The following is a 20,945-nucleotide window of genomic DNA, read 5'->3' on the forward strand; positions in this document are numbered from 1 at the left end:
TTTCACACTCTCGTCATCTCCATTTCTCACTGCATCCCCCTCCCCCCAGGGTTCATTTTTCTGTTCTTTTTCTTTTCTGTCTCTTAGCATCCCTTTCTCCGAGTCTGTCTCTCCCACGTGCTTTCTTCTCTTTCCTCCTCCCTCTCTCATTTTTCCCATGGTCTGCATCTTTTCCTCTGTTGTCTCACTACCTCTCCTGCCCATTTTTCACCACTCCTGTCGCTCTCACCGCTCCCACCCGTTTCCCTCATGGACCGTTTCACTCCCTCCCCCAAACATCACCATTTCTACTCTCACTATTGCACTAGTTGTTTCTCTCACATTCTCCATCCATTCCGGTCTCTCTCCCTGCTCGCTGTCTAGATCTGCTCTGGTTTCTGCCTTTGTTGCTCTGCGCCCCTCTGCCTGTTCTCTCCTGAGAGGCTCACCCTTCCTCATCCCCTTAGGAGGATCTTGTGACCCCGCGTCCTTTCCCGCCTTTTACTGGCGTTCAGCACGCATGCGCACGCGGGGTGAGGCGGGCATCGAGGGGTGGCAGGGCAGGCGTTCCTCTACCTCGCTCCTCGTGATGTCACAGAATGCTGCGCCTTCTGATTGGCCAGCTGGCCCATGGCATGGTAATGAAAGCTGGGAGAAGCGCACCAAGTCTCAGGAAATAGCCTTGCCATAGGGGAAAGGGAAGGAGGGAGCTGGCCCTGGAGGCGCAGTGACTTGGAGTGGGGGGACTCAAGTGATGAGTTAGGTCCCATCATCCCAGTTTCCTGAACCGAGGTGATGCTTCTTGTTCAAGGGTAGCCAGGGTTCCAGAACCTTTGTTCTCTGTCACTCAGCGAGGCCTCCCTGTCCCATAGTGCCCCCTCGTGGCAGAGACAATCAAATGCTGGGCTCCTGCAGCTAAGGAGGCAGCCTAGTCCCACCTTGGGGGATCCCTCCCAGTGGGGGAGAAGGCAGTACATGAGCACAAATGAATGCAGAATTACAGACTGCACGAGGGAAATATCAAGGGAGTCATATGTACAACCTTAATAACAGGAAGACTTGGAGGGAGTTGCGAGGGTGGGGACTGGGAGAGACAACAGGCATGAACGTGTATCTTCAGTAGAAATATAATCTTGAAAAAATGACAGCCTCTTTGAGCCCCCGTTTCTTCCTCTGGAAAAAGTGTGTGTGTTGGGGGGGGTAGGATCCAGGATTGTTGGAAAGACTCAAGGAGAACTCACTCTGTGCTAGGCAGGCACGATTCCAACAACCGGGTGACAGAAGTCCCATTGCTACACCCGTCTTTCAGATGGGGGGGAAAAGTGAGGCTGAGAGATGTTAAAATTTAACTCAGGAGCCAGAGTTGGAATCCGTTTTAAACGGTTTCACACGTGCTTGTTGGATTGGGAACGATGTATGCTGAAATAATTAGAAGCACCAGTTCTGGAATCCAGCTCCTCCACCAGGTTTGGCTCCTCCACCAGTGGTGGCTTCACCAGGATTAGAACTAACTGGGTGACATTGTGCTTGTTGGAAGCAATGTGTGAAATATTTAAAACTGCAACACATTGGTTGTTATAGTTATTTGCTGAAAATGAACAACAGCTGCAGGATTACCGGGAAGGAGTGGTTATAATAGAGAAATCAAGGAAAACCTCACAGAGGAGATGGTCTTATTTCACCAGCAGACTCAAGAAGGATGGGAATTCTCTAAGGAGCAAAGTCTGGAGGGGAGAAATATGCATGGCCAGAAATTTGCATTGGCATTGTTAATCTCTGCTAGCTCTAAACTCTCTAAAGGAACTGTATCAGTTTCTATTGCTTCCATAGCACATCACCACCAATTTAGTGGCATGAACGAATTATCTTGCAGTTCTGTAAGTCAGAAGTCTGACAAGAGTCCTTGGGCTAAGATTAAAGTGTCAGCAGGGCTGTGTTCCCTTCGGAGGATCTATGGGAGAATCCATTTCCTTTTCTTTTCCAGCTTCAGAGCCCACCTGCATTCCTTAGCTCATGGCGCCTTCCTCCTTTTTCAAAGCCAGCAACCTTGCGCGTCTCTCTGACTTTTCCTCTGTTTTCACATCTTTCTCTCTCACTGCAACTGTGAAAGGTTTTCTGATCTTAACGGCTTATGTGATTATATTGGGCCCACTTGAATAATCCAGGATAATCTTGCCATCTCAAGGTCTGGACACTTAATCACATCTGCAAAGTCCCTTTTGCCATGTAAAGTAATATATTCACAGGTTCTGTGGATTAGGGCATGGACATCTTTGGGGAGGGGCATTATTCTGTCTACCGAGGATCTGTCTTGTATCCCCAGGGTCTAGGAAATGCTTGAAAATCAGTAGAGACTTTTTCACATATTCACTGAGTGAATGAATAAATGAATGAATGAGAGACCACAGTGTAAGTCTAGAGAGAGTGTACAGGAGATGATACTAGAGGCTTATGGAGTTCAGATTTTTACTTTTCAGTTCTTCAAAGCAACATTTCTTGAGGCTTCCTGGATGATGGAATTTGGAAATACAGACATCAACTCATGTGTCAGGTGCCTACTGTGTGGTGGGTGTGTGGACTAACCACTGGGAACATAGCATTAAGGAACAAAGCAAGTGAGGGGTACAATTTAAAATAGGATGGTCAAAAGACACCTTACTAAGAAGTTGCCATTTAAGTGAAGACCTCAAGGAGGAGAGGGATAAAGCGTGCAAATATATGGTTGAAGAGTGCTCCATATAGAGGGAACAGCATTTGCAAAGGTCCTGAGGTGGAAGCATGCTCAGCTGGTTTGAGAAACAGCAATGAGGTCAGTGGGACTGGAATGGAGTGGTAAGTAGGGATGATCGTCAGCAATGAGATGAGAATAAGCTGTAGGGGCAAGAGTGGATGCAGGGAGACCAGGAGGTCCAGGGGAGAGGTGACAGTGCCCCAATCAGGCTGGCAGTGGAGACTGAGAGAAATGTGGATATATTCAAGACATATCCTGGGGGTTGAGATGAAGGGTCAGGTGATGGGTTAGGTGGGGGTTGAGAGGGAGGTAAGGGATGGGGATCCACTTTTTACTGGATCAGGGAACACTGTGGGGTGGATGCAGAGGAACCAGAGTGGAAATATCAGGAGACATTAGCTATGCAATACTGGAGCTCCAAGGAGCTCCTTCTGGGCTGAGGATATAACTTAACGGGATGGAACTTGAAGCTGTGGGAATGGATGAGGCTACACAGATAGTTATGTCTGATGTAGTTCCCACCACATCCAGTTGAAGAAGTGGGATGACTTGTGGTATTTGGAATATTGTTGTAGGTTATCACTGTATGAAGTTATGCAGAGAGAAGAGGATCCAAGATTAAACACAACATTGTTTAGAGGTTGGAATATGATATATATATATATATATATATAGCTAATATTTATTGTGTATGATATATTTAGAGAGTAATATTTATTGAGTGTGCTCCATGTGCCAGAAAACATTTTTTTTTTTTCTTTTTGATGGGTGGCTGGTGTGGGGATCTGAACCCTTGACCTTGGTGATATAACACCACACTCAAACCAACTGAGCTAATCAGCCTGCCCTGCCAGCAACATTCTAAGTGCATCACATGGTTTAACTTCCTTCCTGCCCATACAACCTTCTGAGATAAGTACTATCCTTAGACCCATTTTACAGATAAGGAAATCGAGGTACAAAGAGGTCAGGATAGCAAAAGGTAGAGCTTGGATTCAAACTCCAGATTCCACACCTTTAACTGCTCCAGCCACAGAGAGTGGGAAGGACAGAATTAGTTCTGAAGAATCCAGGGAGCATATAGCAGGCATGATCTCACTTGGGGAGGGGCGGGGGGGCGGCTCCTGGGGACATGATCTTTGAACCAAATCCTAAGGGATGAATAAAAGCTTACTGGGGAAGGAGTGACGTGAGACTTGTGGGATATGTACCTAGAGGGAAAGAGGACCCCATTTAGAACCAGGTAGACCTGTTTGTGTCTAAAGCCTGATGCTGCCTCTTATCTGTGTTATCTTGGGAAAGTTCCTTGCCCCCTCTGGACTTCAGATTGATCATCTGTAGCAAATCAGCAGCTTCCCCAGGTACCCTCTCCCCATTTAACTGGCAAAAGTTAAAATGTCTGACAGCACTAAATATGTAGGATAAAGGCAGAAGTGAGAATCTGTACCCACTTAGAAGAGCAGTTTGTCAATATCTAGGGAGATATACCTGCCTTCCACACAGCAATTCTACAGTTAGGTGTCGAGAAAGTCTTGCTCATGAGCCCGAGGACATGGGCACAAGGAGTTCACTGTAGTCATATTTGTAACAGCAAAATAACATCAACAACCTAAATACCATCAACAGGCATGTAGATAAATTACTGGTTGTAAGTTCATACAATGGAATATTAGAGGTTAAAAAGAATGAACCAATCCTTGTACTGGCCAGCTGCCAAAAAGAAAAAAAAAAAAAGAATGAACAAGAGTTATATGTATTTTAATGCAAAGAATAGCTTATCATGTGCCAGGCCCTACAGCCCCCTGAACTGGATGCCATAATAATACCCATTTTACAGATGAGGAAACAGAGTCATGGAGCGGTTAAGTTACTTGCTCATCCTGCTAGGAAGGGACAGAGCCAGGCAGTCTTACAGCCTCAGAAACATGAGGTTGAGGGCTGGCCCGTGGCTCACTCGGGAGAGTGTGGTGCTGATAACACCAAGGCCACGGGTTCGGATCCCTATATAGGGATGGCCAGTTAGCTCACTGGGAGAGCGTGGTGCTGACAACACTAAGTCAAGGGTTAAGATCCCCTTACCGGTCATCTTTAAAAAAAAAAAAAAAGAAACATGAGGTTGGATGGAAAAAGCAAGCTGCGCAGTACTTATGTATATGTGCACAGTATTAAACTAGTTACAGGAAGCAAAACATGTAGAAAGTATGGTGTTAAGGAGCCATATGTATATAGTTAAGGTGTAAATACATGTGTGAGAACGATAAGCCAAATTTCCTACAGCAGCTGCCTCTGATTGCGCTTACATGGGCTGTCACTATACAATATTGCTTGTTTTTTTCAGGAGGAAGTATATTTTAATGAAAAGAATCTAATCAGTCTCACACATACGGACCATGAGCGGGTGGCAATATCTTAGAGTACATTTCAAGTATACCCAGGAGGATGTCTGTATTGGTGGGCTGACGTTTTAACAGGATGACAGCTTCAATTTGTGTTCTTTATTGAGTTCTCCTAAAAACCAGACTCTTGGAAAGAAATCTTTAGTGATTTACCGCTAATAGGTTTTTTTTCCTAAACTTTCTTTTCATTTTTAATTTTTTAAATGAATAGTATCACTAATGGTTTTTTGTTTTTTTTTTTAAAGATGACCGGTAAGGGGATCTTAACCCTTGACTTGGTGTTGTCAGCACAACAATCTCCCAAGTGAGCTAACCGGCCATCCCTATATGGGATCCGAACCCGTGGCCTTGGTGTTACCAGCACCACACGCTCCCGAGTGAGCCACGGGCTGGCCCCTCACTAATGGTTTTAAAAATTTCTTAATGAGTGTGACCATCTGGTAGGATTTCATTGCTATCCTCTTAAGGTATTTTCTTTTTTTTAGTTTTTAATTTTTAATTAATTAATTAATTTTTAATTTGTATTGAATCATCATTTATTATACATAGTTTGTGGGTTCAATGTTGACATATGTGGATCAAATTAATATTACTAGCATATATATCGTTACAAATCGTACTTATTCTTTATGCCCCTTTTCCAGTATCGCCCCACCCCCCTCTCCCTCCCCCTCCCCCCTCTAATTTCCCTAGATTTCTTCTCTCCTGAAATAGTAATGGTTACTCTGTTAATTTGTAGCCTAGATGATCTGTCCAAGGCTGAGAGGTGAGTTCAGTTCCCCCAATATTATCGCAGAGCAGATGCTTCCTCTGTCACTCTGGAATGGGCTTTGTGGAGAGAGACATCGTCTTCTTATCCTTCGTCATGGCTACTGACTCTCCTTGTGTCAATGCACTCCGGTGGCTGGTAGACCACCTGCATGGTGGGTGTGGCATCTAGCTGCTTTCATGGCAGCCATGGTTATTGTGGTGGCTGTGGTGGGCCGCCCACATGGAGGTGATGTTTTTGGCCTGCTCCTTGGCGCTGGCCGTGTGTCTGGTTGTGGAAGGAGGGTCAATGCCTCTGGACCCTGGGCAGGCCCCGTGGTGCTGGCATTGTGCCTGGTTGTCCCCCCTTTCTGGCTTGGTAGCCCAGGGGACTTCCAGTCCTTCTAGGTGTTATAGGTATTTTTTGGTGAAATGAGACCTTTACTAGTTAGTATCAAACTTTGTCTCTGGTTGTGAGTACTTTGTTTTTTCTTTCAGTTCTGTGTTGGATTATTTGCTGTTCCCACCTCTTAAACTCTGCACTGGAACTAATTTGTTATCCTTTGCTTACTTCTAAAGTGGGGCAACTTGCTGTGGGGACCAGCACTTGAGCCTTGTGGTTGAGCTAAATTGCTGCTTTGCTGTTGATTCTCCGGGGAAGGCTTTTTGGGCAGCTCAGGTTTTAATGGTTGAATTTATAGGACTTCCAGGTTTAGTGAAATCCAATGCACCTGGGTTGTGTGGAAACACTGGTCTGGGTCAGTCTTCATCAAAATGTACCCCATGCAATTCTATGTTCCTGACCAGTCTCCTCTGAGTGGTCCTATGCTGATTGGGGGGCAGATCAGCTGTCCTTGCTGTGTCCCAGTGTTCCCCTGGTGGGCCTGTCTCCCCCAACACCCGTGCTACAAACACTTCCCGTGGAAGGGGCTGTATGCTGGTCCCTTGCGATGACTCACTGGCCTCTGAGTGGCTCCTTTTTTCAGTTGTTCTGGCTCCTCACTCCTATGTGGGTCCACGGGAACTCTATTAGTGGTCTTGCTGGCCTGGGGGCCACTAAGGCCCTCTTTTCCCCTGCCACCACCTTGCAGCTTCATCCGAAGGGCATAGCTGTGGCTTTTGCCACCTCCTGCTCTGTGCACTCAGCAGCTCCAGCTGGGAAGTGGCCAGTGCTCGAATCGGTTGGAGAGGTTTTTTCTGTCTCTCATCGTGGCTTCTCTGGCCTTTATGCACTCCGTAGTCTCTCCTCCTCTTCTCTTGAGCTCTGGCGGCCCCAGCTTGGCTGTCATTGCTTTTTAATAGTTGTAAATTAGTTGATTTGTGGGAGAGAGTGACACTGGGGACCATCTATTCTGCCATCTTGACCGGAAAGCCCTCTTAAGGTGTTTAATAGGAATGGGAAAGGTATTTAATTAAGAATGGTTGTTAATATGAAGGTGTGACTGAGGTGTCCATGATGCTGGGCATCGGAGTGAAATTGACTCTTGTTCTATTAGCATGTAATATATTTTTAGCAGGTAACACAGCAAGGGATTTTTGTAATTAGGACGGCTAGCCACCGAGCTCAAGGTGACCATGACTAACTTGCCTGGGATCTTGGACATTGTCCTCTGCCTTTGTGTGCCAAGTAGAAAAATGTCTTAATGGGCTTACTTGGATAGAAAATGGAGGGGAAGGAAATTCCAGGTGAGGGTGACAGTATGGGAAAAGGCTCAGAGGTGTGAATATCTCAGGGTGAGGCGTCCATGTGAGAAGAGCATGTGTGGGATGAGGCAATGGTAAGAGATGATGCTGAAGAAGTGGGTAGGGGGCAGATTTTTTTTTCTTGTGGCTGGCTGATGTGAGGATCCAAACCCTTGACCTTGGTGTTTTAACACTGTGCTCTATCCAACTGAGCTAACCAGCCAGCCCTCAGGGGAAGTTTTTGAAGGAAGATAAGGCATATGGACTTTATGCTACAAGTAATGAGGACTCATGAAAACGTTTAGGGCAGGTCTGTGTGTTATAAAGAGGCCTCTAAGGACAGCGTTGGGGTGGGGTGGGGGGACAAGGTCACAGAGGAAGTTGATTTGATCATTCAGGTGAGTAAGAATGACAGGGTAATGGGTATGAAGTTTTTTTGTTGGGGTGATGAAAATGTTCTTAATTTTTTTTCCTAAGAAATAGACTTTATTTTTATAGCAGTTTTAGGTTTACAGAGAAATTGAGCAGGAAGTGCAGATAGTCCCAATACACCTCTCCCCACCCCCACAGTTTCTCTTATTATTATCATGTTGCATTAGCATGGTAGAAAATGTTCTTAATTTTGATTATGGTGATGGCCTCACAGCCTTATGAATATACTAAACACCATTGAATTGCATACTTTGTTAACAAATTGTAGGGTATATGAATTATATCTCAAGAAAGCTGTTGTTAAAATCAGGTTTTTGATCAACCAAGCTAGAAGACTAAATTGTCTCTGCATTCTCCCTGAATAAAACGGTATATGTGCATACCAGCCAGCTGCCAAAAATAAAAATAAAAATAAAAAAGTAAAAATAAAATAAAATGGTATATATAATTATAAATTTATGTTGTATAAGACTGTTGCTATATAGAGATTATCCAAGCATATCCCAAAAAAAAAAAAAAAGGAAAAGTAATATTATATAAATATTCCAGGCTGTTAATTAAGAAAGATATTACTTTTCCCCCCCTAGAGAAACAAAGAAGAAGTAGGGGCAGGGGCCTCAGAATTTAAATAATAAATGCCCTTATTTTATGAACTAGTTTAATCACAGTTTCTGTGATTGGTAATTCAGAGTATCCCAAGTGAATCATTAAGGTGGAGGCAAGAACAGGGAGGAGGTAGAAGTGATGGTCCGGTTGAGACAGGATGATGCCTGAGCTGGGGCTGGGGCCCAGTGGGAACAACGAGAGTCACACACAAAGGGAAGTTGAAGACTCAACCCTCTTCCCCCTATCTCTCAAGGTGACAAAGATGGTTATGAGTTTCCCTGGACGTGGGACACACCTTCAGGACGGGGCCTGGTCAAGGGAACCCCAATCGCAGGCAAACCTGGACCCACTCTTACCACTAGCACCACCAAGAGCCCAGGTCACCCCTCTCCAGCTCTAAGAATCCATGAGGACACAGGTGAGACATGTGGCTGGGGTGGAGGACTGGGGAGTATGTGTTGTGGGGTAGAGAGATGGACTTCCAACTCCCTAGTGGTAACCCAACTGTTACCCCAGGAAGACCCAACAGAAATACATCCCCAAACAAGGGCTTATAATGTAAACCCATGGTCCTCAACTAAGGGCGATTTTGCCCCCCAGGGGCATTTGGCAATGTCTGAAGACATTTTGGATTGTCATGTGGAAGCAGAGAGGCAACCCATTGGCACCTAATGGGTAGAGGCCAAGGATGGTGTTAAACATCCTGCAGTGCACAGGACATCTCCCTACAACAAAAGATCATCCAACCAAAATGTCAATAGTACTGAGGTTGAGAAACCCTACCCTAGACTATGCAAATCACTCTGACAAATAAGAAAATGGTAGGAAACCCTAAACAAGAATGAGCAAAACATATAAACAGGTGATTTACCGAAAGGAAAGCCCACATGGCTGAGTAGATGTAGAAATGCTTATACTGGGGCTGAGCCCGTGGCACACTCGGGAGAGTGCGGCGCTGGGAGCGCAGCAATGCTCCCGCCATGGGTTCGGATCCAATATAGGAATGGCCCGTGCACTCACTGGCTGAGTGCCGGTCACGAAAAAGACAAAAAAAAAAAAAAAAAAGAAATGCTTATACTCATAATGAGTCAGAAAATGCAAATTAAAACAAATACAAGCATGGAGAAAAATAGAAAGGCAGTGAATGCCAAGTGTGGGTGGATATGAGGAGACAGGCACTCCCACTGGGTATAGCTATTCAATAAAAACAATTCAGCAGTATTTAGTAAAATTAAGTATCAGGGAGTTGGAGGCAAGTAGTGTCCAACATTAGGGCAGTGCACAAGAGAAATGTAATGGAATTCTATGCTACAGCTCAAACAATGACTAGATGTATATACAGCAACATGGGTGGGTGTTAACAACATAATATTGAGGGAAAAATGTCACAAAAACAAGTGAGATTTCCAGCTGAATGTTATTTGAGAAAACTAAAAGCACAAACACAAAAACACACATACGCTTATAAAACACTGTATATTTTATAAGGACACATGCATGTTTAAGGCCAGATGTGCCTATGGGAGAAGGTGATGAGGATGGAGATTGGGGATAAAGAAGATTCAAATTAAAATAAAATAAAACAAAAGGAGACATTGCAGGGACTGTTGATGACAATGTGCTGAGGAGTAAGATTAATGTAGTTCTCTGTACCTTGAGTCTGAAAAATTAAAAACCATTACTATTCTAGGTATCTGAGTCTCTACAATATCTAAGTCAAGATTCTTGAAATAATAACTAAAAACATTTAACATTTATTGAGCACATACACTCCTCATAACATTTACATGAGCCCTATGATGTAGGTCTATCAATATGCCCATTTCAAAGATGAGAGAAATTGAGGCACAGACATCAATGACTGACAACATCGATAATCATGAGAGCTTATTACATGCTAGGCATTGTGCTAAGTATTTTTTACAACCATGATCTCCCTGAGTCCTCATGACAACTCTACAAGAGAAATACATTGATCATCTATGGTTTATAGGAGGGGAAGAAACTGAGATTCAGTTAAGTAACTTGCCCATGGTCACCCTGCTAGGAAGTGATGGAGCTGGGATTTAAACCTGGACAGCTTGAGGCCAAGCCTTTTACTTAACCACTTCTCCAACCCTTCAAAGGACAGGGGAAAGGATGTGCCTCAAATACCCTACAGGAACAAGTGGAAATCTCTGTAGCTGTGCTGTTCAATATGGTAGCTACTAACACAAGCGACTATTTAAATTTAAGCGAATCAACATTTTGAAAAATGCCACATTAGTTCCTCATTTGCACTGGCCACTTTTCAAGTACTCAGAAGCTACATGTGGCCAGTGGCTACCGTATTGAACAGCGCAGATCAGCGCATATTGTAGACTCTGGATACAAACAACTCGGACTCAGATCTTGTCCATGCAACTTGTGAACTGTGTCTTTGTGACCTCAGCAAGTTACCTACCCTCTTGGCCTAATTTCCCTCATCTGTAAAAAGGGGATAAAATAGCCAGGCCGAGAAGAGGCTGAGGCTCCTAACTCTACTTGGGACCAAAATTTAAGGGGGCACCAAAAACGCAGTAATCAAATAAATAATATCGTAATAACAATATTTTTAACAATCAAAATCAATGCAAAAAAAAAAAAAATCCACGCTGAACTAAATATCAAAATTTTAACTAAAGACAAGATCCTACCCACCTCACTCACCCTAATCCCAGCCCGGCCAGAACTAGCCTTTGGTTAAAATTTTAACTTTTTGTTCATCGTGGATCCTTTGCATTAATTTTGATAGTTTAACCATGTTGCATAAAAATATTTATCTTGATTACTAAGATTACCCTTCTACGCCCTCTCCTATCTCCCTGCCTCCTCCCCTGCTCCCCCATCCCCCGCCCCACCCGCGGTCTGAGAATCCTCCTGTATTCTGCACCTTTCTGAACACTCCCTAACGCTTCCGCATCCCAAAGCGCCCCACCCCCTTGTTGCAATTCTCCTTCTGCATCTTTCCCTCACCTCACCTTCCTGCAGCCCCCTCTCCCCGCTTTCCCGCGCATCCCGGCATCCTCCACAGCACCCCGCGTGCTTCCACACCCTCTAACGTCCCCCCCACCCCTGGCTTCCGCGACTGCCGCCTCCCGGCTTCTGTGCGTCCTCACATCCTCCTGCAGTAGCGGACGCCAGGTGGCGCCTGGAGTCATTCGAGCAGGTGGGAAGGAGGGGCACTAGGGCCGGGTGAAGTCTGCCGGCGACCCATGACGTCACGAGCCTCCGCGCCTCCTCATTGGTCGAATTCTCGAGGGGCGGGGCGGGACGCGAGGTGGGCGGGTCAGACTGACCTCAGGCCGTCCGTCCGTCTTTCTTCCTCCTCCAGGTTCCCAGAGGAAACCGTGGGCCGAGCGCTGGCTCCTGCAACCCACCGCAGCCAGGACAGCACCCCCCATTTCGTCCCCAGATCCCTCGGCTTCTCCAGGGCCCCCAGGTCCCCCGCTGACCTCTGACTCCAGGCCACAGCTCATCCCTGAATCAGCTTCAACGCGGGAGGCAACCTCTGACCCTCCTGACACTTCGCCACCCACCCCAGACCCTGCCTCCTGGGTGAATCCTGACCTCACCTTGACAACCCCTCACCTTACTTTGTCCACCCCTGACTCCAGTGAGTTTCCAGAGCTCTCACCCACTCGACCACCCACCTTGCCCAAAGAGCTGACCTCTGACCCCTCTGCACCGTCAGAGGTGACCAGCCTTTCTCCCACCTCAAAGCTGACCCCAGAATCTGACACAACCTCAGACCTGGACACAACTTCATACCCCAATACAGTTCCAGAACTTTCTGGATCCCCAGACCCTTCCACAAGCCCTCACCCCCCAACCACTCCTCAGTCCCCCCCCACCCCTCAACATATCACCACCCCTCACCCCACCAGCACCCCTCACCCCACCAGCACCCCTCAACACACCAGCACCCCTCAACACACCACCACCCCTCAACACACCATCACCCCTCAACACACCAGCACCCCTCACCCCACCAGCACCCCTCAACACACCACCACCCCTCAACACACCATCACCCCTCACCCTACCACCACCCTGCAACACACTAGCACCCCTCACCCCACCAGCACCCCTCACCCCACCAGCACCCCTCAACACACCAGCACCCCTCAACACACCAGCACCCCTCACCCTACCACCACCCCTCACCCCACCAGCACCCCTCAACACACCACCAGCCCTCAACACACCACCACCCCTTACCCCACCAGCACCCCTCAACACACCAGCACCCCTCACACCACCAGCACCCCTCAACACACCACCACCCCTCAACACACCAGCACCCCTCACCCCACCAGCACCCCTCAACACACCACCACCCCTCAACACACCACCACCCCTCAACACACCACCACCCCTTACCCCACTACAATTTCTCAACCCACCACTACTCAATTTACCATGATTCCTGATCCCACCTCAACCCCCATCATCACTACTAAGTCCTTTGCAACCTCCTTGGGAATAGAACTGCCCTCTCCCACTCCAGCACAGACAGTCAAGCCCAGACTGACCTTCATGGCACCTGCTGCTCACACCTCCACATCCCTAGAGCCCTCTCCAGCCGCAGAGTCCAACCCCTCCAAGCCCTCTCCAGCCCCAAGCATGGACCCGCTGTCCACTGAGGACTTCAAACCACCCAGAAGCCAGAGCCCCAAAGTTACACCTCTACCTACCCAGACCCCACACTCAGCCTCCCACCCTACTGTGACCCCTGACCTCCACCTCTCCTCCATGGCCCACCCCTTGGATCAACCTCCCCCTGACCACCTCACCCTAGCACCAACCCCTGGTCACAGCCCAGCTTCCTTTGGCCCATGTGTGGCCCCAGCACCACCTATAAGGGTCATGACTTGTGAGCCACCTGCCCTGGTGGAGCTGGTGGCCGCTGTGAGGGACGTGGGTAGCCAGTTGCAGAGGCTGACCCAGGTCCTAGAACAGGACCAGCAGGAGCGCCAAGCCCTGAAACTGGGGTTGACCCAGCTGGTGGAGGCCACTCGGGGTCTGGGGCAGCTGGGCAAGGCTGTAAAGAGACTGGCAGAGGTGGCCTGGCCCCTCAGCACACCTGTGCCAACCACCACCACCCCAGAGGAGGAGGAGAGGCCTCTCAGGGGAGATGTGTGACCCTCTCCAGGATTTGGGGTGTTTAAGACATTCCCAGCCAAAAAAAGAAAATCAAAGTATCTAATTAAAACAAGATGTGAATGATGTTTCTGGGGGACTAGGAGAACCCTGGAGAGAGAGAATCACAGATTGATCTTGATTTGTGAATATCAAATGCTGTGGAAGGTGGTGGTGATGATGGTGGTAATTACGGTGATTATCATGATAGCGATGACAGTGATGGTGATGGTCATGATGATAATGGTGGCGGTGATGATGGTGGTGGTAGTGATGAAGATGGTGATGATGGTGACGATTATGATGGTGATAACATGATGGCAATGATGGTGATAAAGATCACAGTGGCGATTATTATGATGGGGGTCGTAATGACAATGATGGCGCTCCATGTGGGCAGGAGCCTTTGTTGTTCAGGGATGTACGCCCAGCTCTTAGAACAGAGGCTGACGCACAGTACACACTCAATAAATATCTTGAATGAATGAGTGCACCACCATCATCATCATGACTAATATTTGTTGGGTGCTTCCTATGTGTCAGGCTCTGTTTTAAGGGCTTTGCAGGCATGATGTCATTTCATCTTTGCGAACGCCTGCTAAGGTAGGTACTGTTACCACAGTTCAGCACACAGCAGGGTAAACTTTTGAGCTTGGATACCTGAGTTTGAGTCCTTGCTGGGAATGAACCTGAGCCAGTTACTCAACCTTTTGGTCTGAGTTTCCCAAACTATAAAGAGAGATAATAATAGTACATGCCTCATGGGGTTTCTGTGATGATTAAATGATAAATGAATACCTATGAGAGTACTTAGCACAGGGTCTGGCTCTTGGTAAGTGTTCATCATGTGAAAGTGATTATTGTATGAGGGGTCTTCAAAAAGTTCATGGAAGGATTCATATTATCTTTTTAAAAAATGTATTTTAATTGACACACTATAATTGCACATACTTATGGAGTACAACCTGATGTTTTGATACATGTATATGTTGCTTAATGATTAGGTCAGGGTAGTTAATGTATTCATCACCTCATGCATTTATCATTTCTTTGTGGTGAAAACATCCAAAAGCCTCTCCTCTAGCTATTATGCAATATACAAAACGTAACTGTTAACCATAGTCACCCTACTGTGCAACAGAACACCAGAACTTATTCCTCCTAATTTTAATTTTATATCTGTTAATTCAAATTTTCCACAAACTTTTTGAAATACCCTCATATTTATACCTGTTTTGAAGATCTGGGCATTGAGGCAGAGAGAAGTTTGGTCATGTGCTCCAGATCATTCAGGAAACATATGGTGAAGCTTTGGTTGGTGCCAGGGCCTTTGCTCTTAAGACAGTGCCTGTCAGACCAACTTGGGTTCAAGTCCTGGCTCAGTCACGTCCTGGCTGTGGAACTCTGGCAGTTTTCCTCCCTTCTCTGTGCCTCCATTTTTTCACCTGTAAATTGGATATACTAATAGCACCTGCCTCATAGGGCTGTTGTGAGGATTAAATGAGTAGAGTGTGTAAGGACAGAGCTTTGCATGTAGTATGTGCTCAATTAGCAAGGGTGATCATGACCACGCCAACTGTACTCTGTGCCTGGCACTGTGGGTACTCTTAATGTACTATATCCAGTCCTCACCACAGCCCTTCAAGGGAGGAACCTTGATTCTCATTTCAGAAAGGACTCTGAGGCTCAGAGAGGACAGGCCCCTTGCTAAAGCCCACACAGCAAAGCCAAGACTCAAACCCAGAATAATGTAATGCAAATTCTTCTGCTTTAACCCTGCCTTGGGGTTCCGAATTAGGGCTTCCATGACTGCCCCTCCCTGAGTGACCTTGGGCAGGCCCCTTCCTGTCTCTGTGCCATAGCTTGCCAGGCTGTAAATTGGGGGCTGGCTTGGAAGATGTCCCCCCACTCCATTTCTGGCCCCTGCAACCTCAGGCAGGAAACCATTCCCTTCCCTTCCTCCACTCCCCAGACCAGAGCTTGGCTCAGAGGTCGTGGAAGGTGATGGAGGCTGGCGCCCCCGCAGTCCTGCAAAGGCCAGCAGGGTCCAGTTACTTGCTTGGGGGTGGGGGAGGGATAATGTCTGGGGGTCCTGATAGATGGATAGTCTGCTTCTGCCAAGAGGCGAAGGAGCACGCAGAGAATTCTCTGTTCCCCAGATCTCATTAAGCCCTGAGACTTAAATAACTGCTGACTGGTACCCTGGGGAGGGCTGAGGGAGAGCTTCTGCCTGCCTGCCACTTCCTATCCTGGATAGTTAAGGGGTCACAGTATGGCAACCCAACTTGGAAGAAAAAGTCACCTTTTCCATTTCCAAGTGAGAGCAGGTGAACCCTAGGTCTGGGTCATCCCTCCCCCCGCCTCGACGCACAAAGTACCAGAGCGCCCAGCTTGGGGTTCATGCTCCTGGCCCCTCTCTGCGAACCAGAGGTGAAGGGTGGCTGTTGGGCACTTTGGCCCAAAGTCCCTCCACCCCCTGCCACCTTCTGCCAGCCCTGAAGAAGCGAGTGCTTAATTACCCAGTCACTCTATCCCTGCTTGGCCAGGCAGCTAAGCCCAAACATCTGGCCCCAGGGCCCACGGCCAGGATGGGTGGCCAGCCCCCACCCACTGCAGGCCCTGACCCTGGACACCTCCCATGGGATAGCTGAGCTCGATCCTTTGCCCGCCAGCTTGCAACAAGCCTAGAGTGGTAGCTGCATAGGCCTAGCAAGCTCAACTGATGCAGAAAAGAAACACTTGACAAAACTCAACACCCATTCACGGTTTACACACACACACACGGAGCAAAGTAGGAGCAGAGAGGACTTCCTTAATCAGACAAAGGATATACAGGAAGACATACATCTGTCATTTTCTATAGGTGCTATGACTGTTGACATAGAAAAGCCCGAAGAATAATAAAAGAATTTAGCCAGAATGCTGGATCAATACCCTAAAATCATGTTCTCTCATTTCTTGCACCTCAAAATGTGACCCATGGACCAGCAGCATTGGTCTCACCTGGGAGCTGGTTAGACAAGCAGAATCTCAGGCCTGCCCCAGACCCACCAAATCAGAATCTCCATTTTAATGAGATGGGGTGGTGATTCATCAAACAGCAAATGAACTATTGCCAAAGATACAAGTTTACAGAGGTCTTGCAAGTCCTGTCTCCTTTTCTAGATCTTGGATGAAATCTTTCCTGCAAGCAGGATGTGGGCTGGGTGCAGTTGCACAGGGTTAATGCTCTGTGGTAGCTGTTTTGACATTTTTCACAATTTTTGATTTTGCGTTCTGTAAGTGAAGGCTGATGGGACAGTGGAACGTGAGCCGGGGGGGGGGAGCTTGGAGCTTTGAGCTTTGGCTCATGTGAAGTCCCACTTCGCTGGATGGGTTCTGGTGGTGGTGGTGGTATCGACAGAGAGAGAGAGAGAGGAAAAAGCATATCTGTTTTTTTTTTTTTTTTTTTTAACGAGATGCCCCACATTTACATTTTGCACTGGATACTCACAAATTTTGTAGCCGGCCCTTCTTGTTTGTAAGCTTGGGGTTCCTCCGTTAGGGGGAGCCCAGAATTTCCTTAGTGATCACCTGCCCAGGTGCACTTTAGGAATGCTGAGTGGCAAGTTAAGAGCAAATCCGTTGGAATCAGGTCAGAGCTGGGTCCAAATCCAGCTTCTGCCCCTATTGGCTTTATGACCTTTAGAGAGTAGGTTCCCTATGTGGGTCTCAATGGTCTTTTCTGTAAAAAGCGAAGAGAAATTTTGAGTTTGTGTGTGTGAGAGCTTAGTTCATGATGAGTAGGACCTGAATTCAGAACTATTAGAAGGAAGGAGGTCTTTTTCTTTTTGAAGGTCTTTGGAGGCTGACCTGTATGGGGTACTGAGCTCTTGGCCTTGGTGTTACAAGGTTGTGCTTTTACCAGCTGAGCTAAGTGGACCAGCCTCTCTTGTCTTATTCTTTTCGTTTTTCTTTTCTTTTCTCCCGTCTCCGCTCCTCCCCTCCCCTCTCCTCTCCTTTTTGATGAGAATTCAGAGGCTTGGGGAAGGAAAAGATCTTGATCAAGGTCAGAGTGGGAGCATGTTGGAAATGCTGAGCTGTTAACACCTATCCTGGAAACTTTTTTAAAACAAACACACACACGCACACACACAAACAGCCTTATTGATATCCCATGAAATTCATCTGTTTTAAGTGTGTAATGCAATGGTTTTTAGTATATTCAGAGAATTGTGCAACACTCACCCCAATCTAACTTTAGAACATTTCCACCACTGTCCTCCAAGAAGAAAGCCTGTACCCATCAGCGGTCACTCCCCATTTTCCGCCCAACAGCCCCAGATCCTGGCAACCACTAATCTACTTTCTGTCTCTCTGGATTTGTCTGCTCTGGACATTTCATGTAAATGGACTCGTACAATATGTGCTTCTTTGTGGCAGCTTCTTTCACTCAGCATAATGATTTCAAGATTCACCCACGTTGTAGCATGTATTGGTATTTCATTCTTTTTTGCTGCTGAATAATATCCCATTGTATGGATATACGACATTGTCTCCACTCTTTGGCTATGAATAGGGTTGCCGTGAACAGTTGTGCGGAACTTTTTGTGTGGACGCATGTTTTCATTTCTCTTGCATAGATCCCTAGGAGTGAATTGCTGTGTCACATGATAACTCAGTGTTGTGGAGGGACTGCCAGACTGTCTTTCAAAGCGGGTGCACCGTTGTTTACTTTCCACCGCAGCGTGTGAGGGTTCCAGCTTCCCCACATCCTCGCCAGCACTCCTGGCTGTCTGTCTTTTGAGTGCAGCTGTTTGGTGGGCCTGAAGGCTTTTGCAGCCTCCCTTTTCTGTCTTTGCCATTCAGGCGCCCCAACTTGTTTCGTCCAAGGGAGGGATGACCACCTCACCAACACACCGTCATGTGTTACACAACTGTCTTCCACACACTCACACTCTCATGCTTACATATCCCACTCACTCAAACACACTTCTGCAGATGTACACACATGCTCTCACACAATCACACTGCCCTTCGTCCCTCACTCTCCCACTTCTATACTCGCCTGTATCCACACACACACACTCCCTTACACTTACCTTCTCACACTCACCCTCACACATACTCACACTGACTCTGTCACCCTCACACGCACTCTCACACACGTGCATGCTCTGATACACACAGCCTCACACGCATACACTAATCTCACACTCATTCATACTTAATCTCCCGTAGCATACACTCGCTCTCTCACTTTCACACTCTCACACTCACACCCACTCTCTCACATTCAGTTTCTCACACTCACGTGCACACACAACTCTCATTCGCACACTCTCTCAAAGTCACTCTCACACTTTCACACTGTGTCACTCTCACACTCTCCCCCACTTGCTCTTTCACCCTCACTTTCTCACACTCACACCCACCCACACACTCACTCACACCCCCAACCCCCCCAAGCCCCTTCCCCCGCTGACGATGGCAGGGCACCCCTTCAGTTTAACAGCAGGGATGCTGCACAGGAGCAAGCTGGGTTCAAATCCTGGCTCTGCCACTGACCCGCTGTATGAGCTGGGGCAGACCCTTAGCTGCTCTGAGCCCCCACATCCGTGAAATGGGTAGAATCCAAGGGACTGCTTTAGTGTAGTCATGTCCATGAGCAGATGCATCCTGTGCACTATCTAATTAGTGCTAAGAATACTATTAGCACTAAGCATTACTAAGTTAGTGTTGCCCCCACCCTCTTCGGGCCCTTCCTGGGAATTTCGTGTCCTCCTCACCTGCTACTCAGCCCCCTGCTGGGTCATTATCACCTCCTGGTTAATCCTCAGCTGCCACCACCAATTAGCACCCTGTGCAACCTCCCCGTACCCCCTGCCTGTCTTCTCTCTTCTCTCAGTCAGCACCACCCTCATCTCAGCCACCTCCAGCTTTCTTGGGACACATTCTTGGCCTAATTGCTCAGGCTATTTCAGATTCACAGATAAGGTGGAAGGAGTTCTTGATACATGCTTCGCCCTGCCCCATTGTAAACGCCCCCCATCTTATTCTGTCCAATGACCCTCTACTCCAGGAAGCTCACCCAGATTGCCCAGGATGGGGACTTACATCCCTAATTCTCTGGCTGAATCTAGATTCAAAGGGTCCTTGGGGTCATTCTATTTGGGCACACATGCTGTATCCTGGCCCCTGCCAAGCAACACCTCTGTGGCCACAGCAGGGGCACTGGGTGCGTGTGCAGGGGCCAGGGAGAGAGAGCCTGACACACGATCCAGCCCTGAGTTGTAGCCTTGCTCTGGGCCCGCAGCCAAGGAGGGCACAGAGAGGAAGACAGAGTGTTTTCAAACAGGGCGGCTGCCAAGAAGGGGCCAGGATGAGAGGGGGAAGGTGTGAAGGAGGGAGGGCCCAGGTGGTGACGGGCTGTGGTGCCTGCATGACCTTTCTTACCCTGGTTACACATACACAGCACACACATGCACATCACACACACAGACTCAAGGTCTCATAAACACAAACACAGATCTGATGTTCACACACAGAATGAGATGTATTCAAACCCCCATTCTCGCTCTCTCTTTCTCACATACAAAAACAATTTTGTAGGCGTATGCAAGCTCAAATGCTTGTGAACACACTGCTATGGTTTAAATGTTTGTCTCCTCCAAGCTCGTGTTGAAACTTAATCCTCAGTGTGGCAGCGGGAGTGGGGGGGCTTTAAGAGGTGATTGGATCATGAAGTCTCTGTCTTCATGAATGGATTAATGGATTAATGGGTTATCATGGGAATGGAACTGGTGGCTTTATAAGAAGACAGGAGACCTGAGCTAGCACGTGAGCGTGCTCCTGCCCTCTTGCTATGTGATGCCTTGTGTCACCTTGGGACTCTGCAGAGAGTCCTAACTAGGAAGAAGTCCCTCACCAGACACAACCCCTTGACCTTGGACTTCCTAGTCCCCACAACTATAAGGAATACATTTCATTTCCTTATAAATTTCCCAGTTTCAGATATACTGTTGTAAGCAACAGAAAGTGGACTAATACACACACAAAATCATATTATCATCCATGTACTGTGAGAGACATTTAAACTTTCATTTTATCTCACATATGAAGGTACTTCAAAAAGTTGAAGAGTTGTATTATCTTCTAATTCCATTTTTCCACGAACTTTTAAAAGTACCTTCATATATACACATACACAAAATTACGTCGGCACACACAGG

At 47.3% G+C, this 20,945-nt stretch overlaps 1 protein-coding gene across 2 annotated transcripts in view; it reads left to right on the forward strand.

Moving 5' to 3' along the window:
- The window catches only part of SSC5D (scavenger receptor cysteine rich family member with 5 domains), a 31,962-nt gene extending 17,836 nt beyond the window's left edge, over positions 1–14,126 (forward strand). For both annotated transcript variants that reach the window (XM_063089667.1, XM_063089668.1), the window contains 2 exons: positions 8,828–8,992; positions 11,927–14,126. In XM_063089667.1, the coding sequence (XP_062945737.1) occupies positions 8,828–8,992; positions 11,927–13,737 (1,976 nt within the window). In that variant the 3' untranslated portion in view covers positions 13,738–14,126. The remainder of the gene's footprint in view (positions 1–8,827; positions 8,993–11,926) is intronic.
- Positions 14,127–20,945: the final 6,819 nt, after the last annotated feature.

The sequence above is a fragment of the Cynocephalus volans genome, chromosome 3 (assembly GCF_027409185.1).
Source record: "Cynocephalus volans isolate mCynVol1 chromosome 3, mCynVol1.pri, whole genome shotgun sequence".
Classification (NCBI taxonomy): domain Eukaryota; kingdom Metazoa; phylum Chordata; class Mammalia; order Dermoptera; family Cynocephalidae; genus Cynocephalus; species Cynocephalus volans.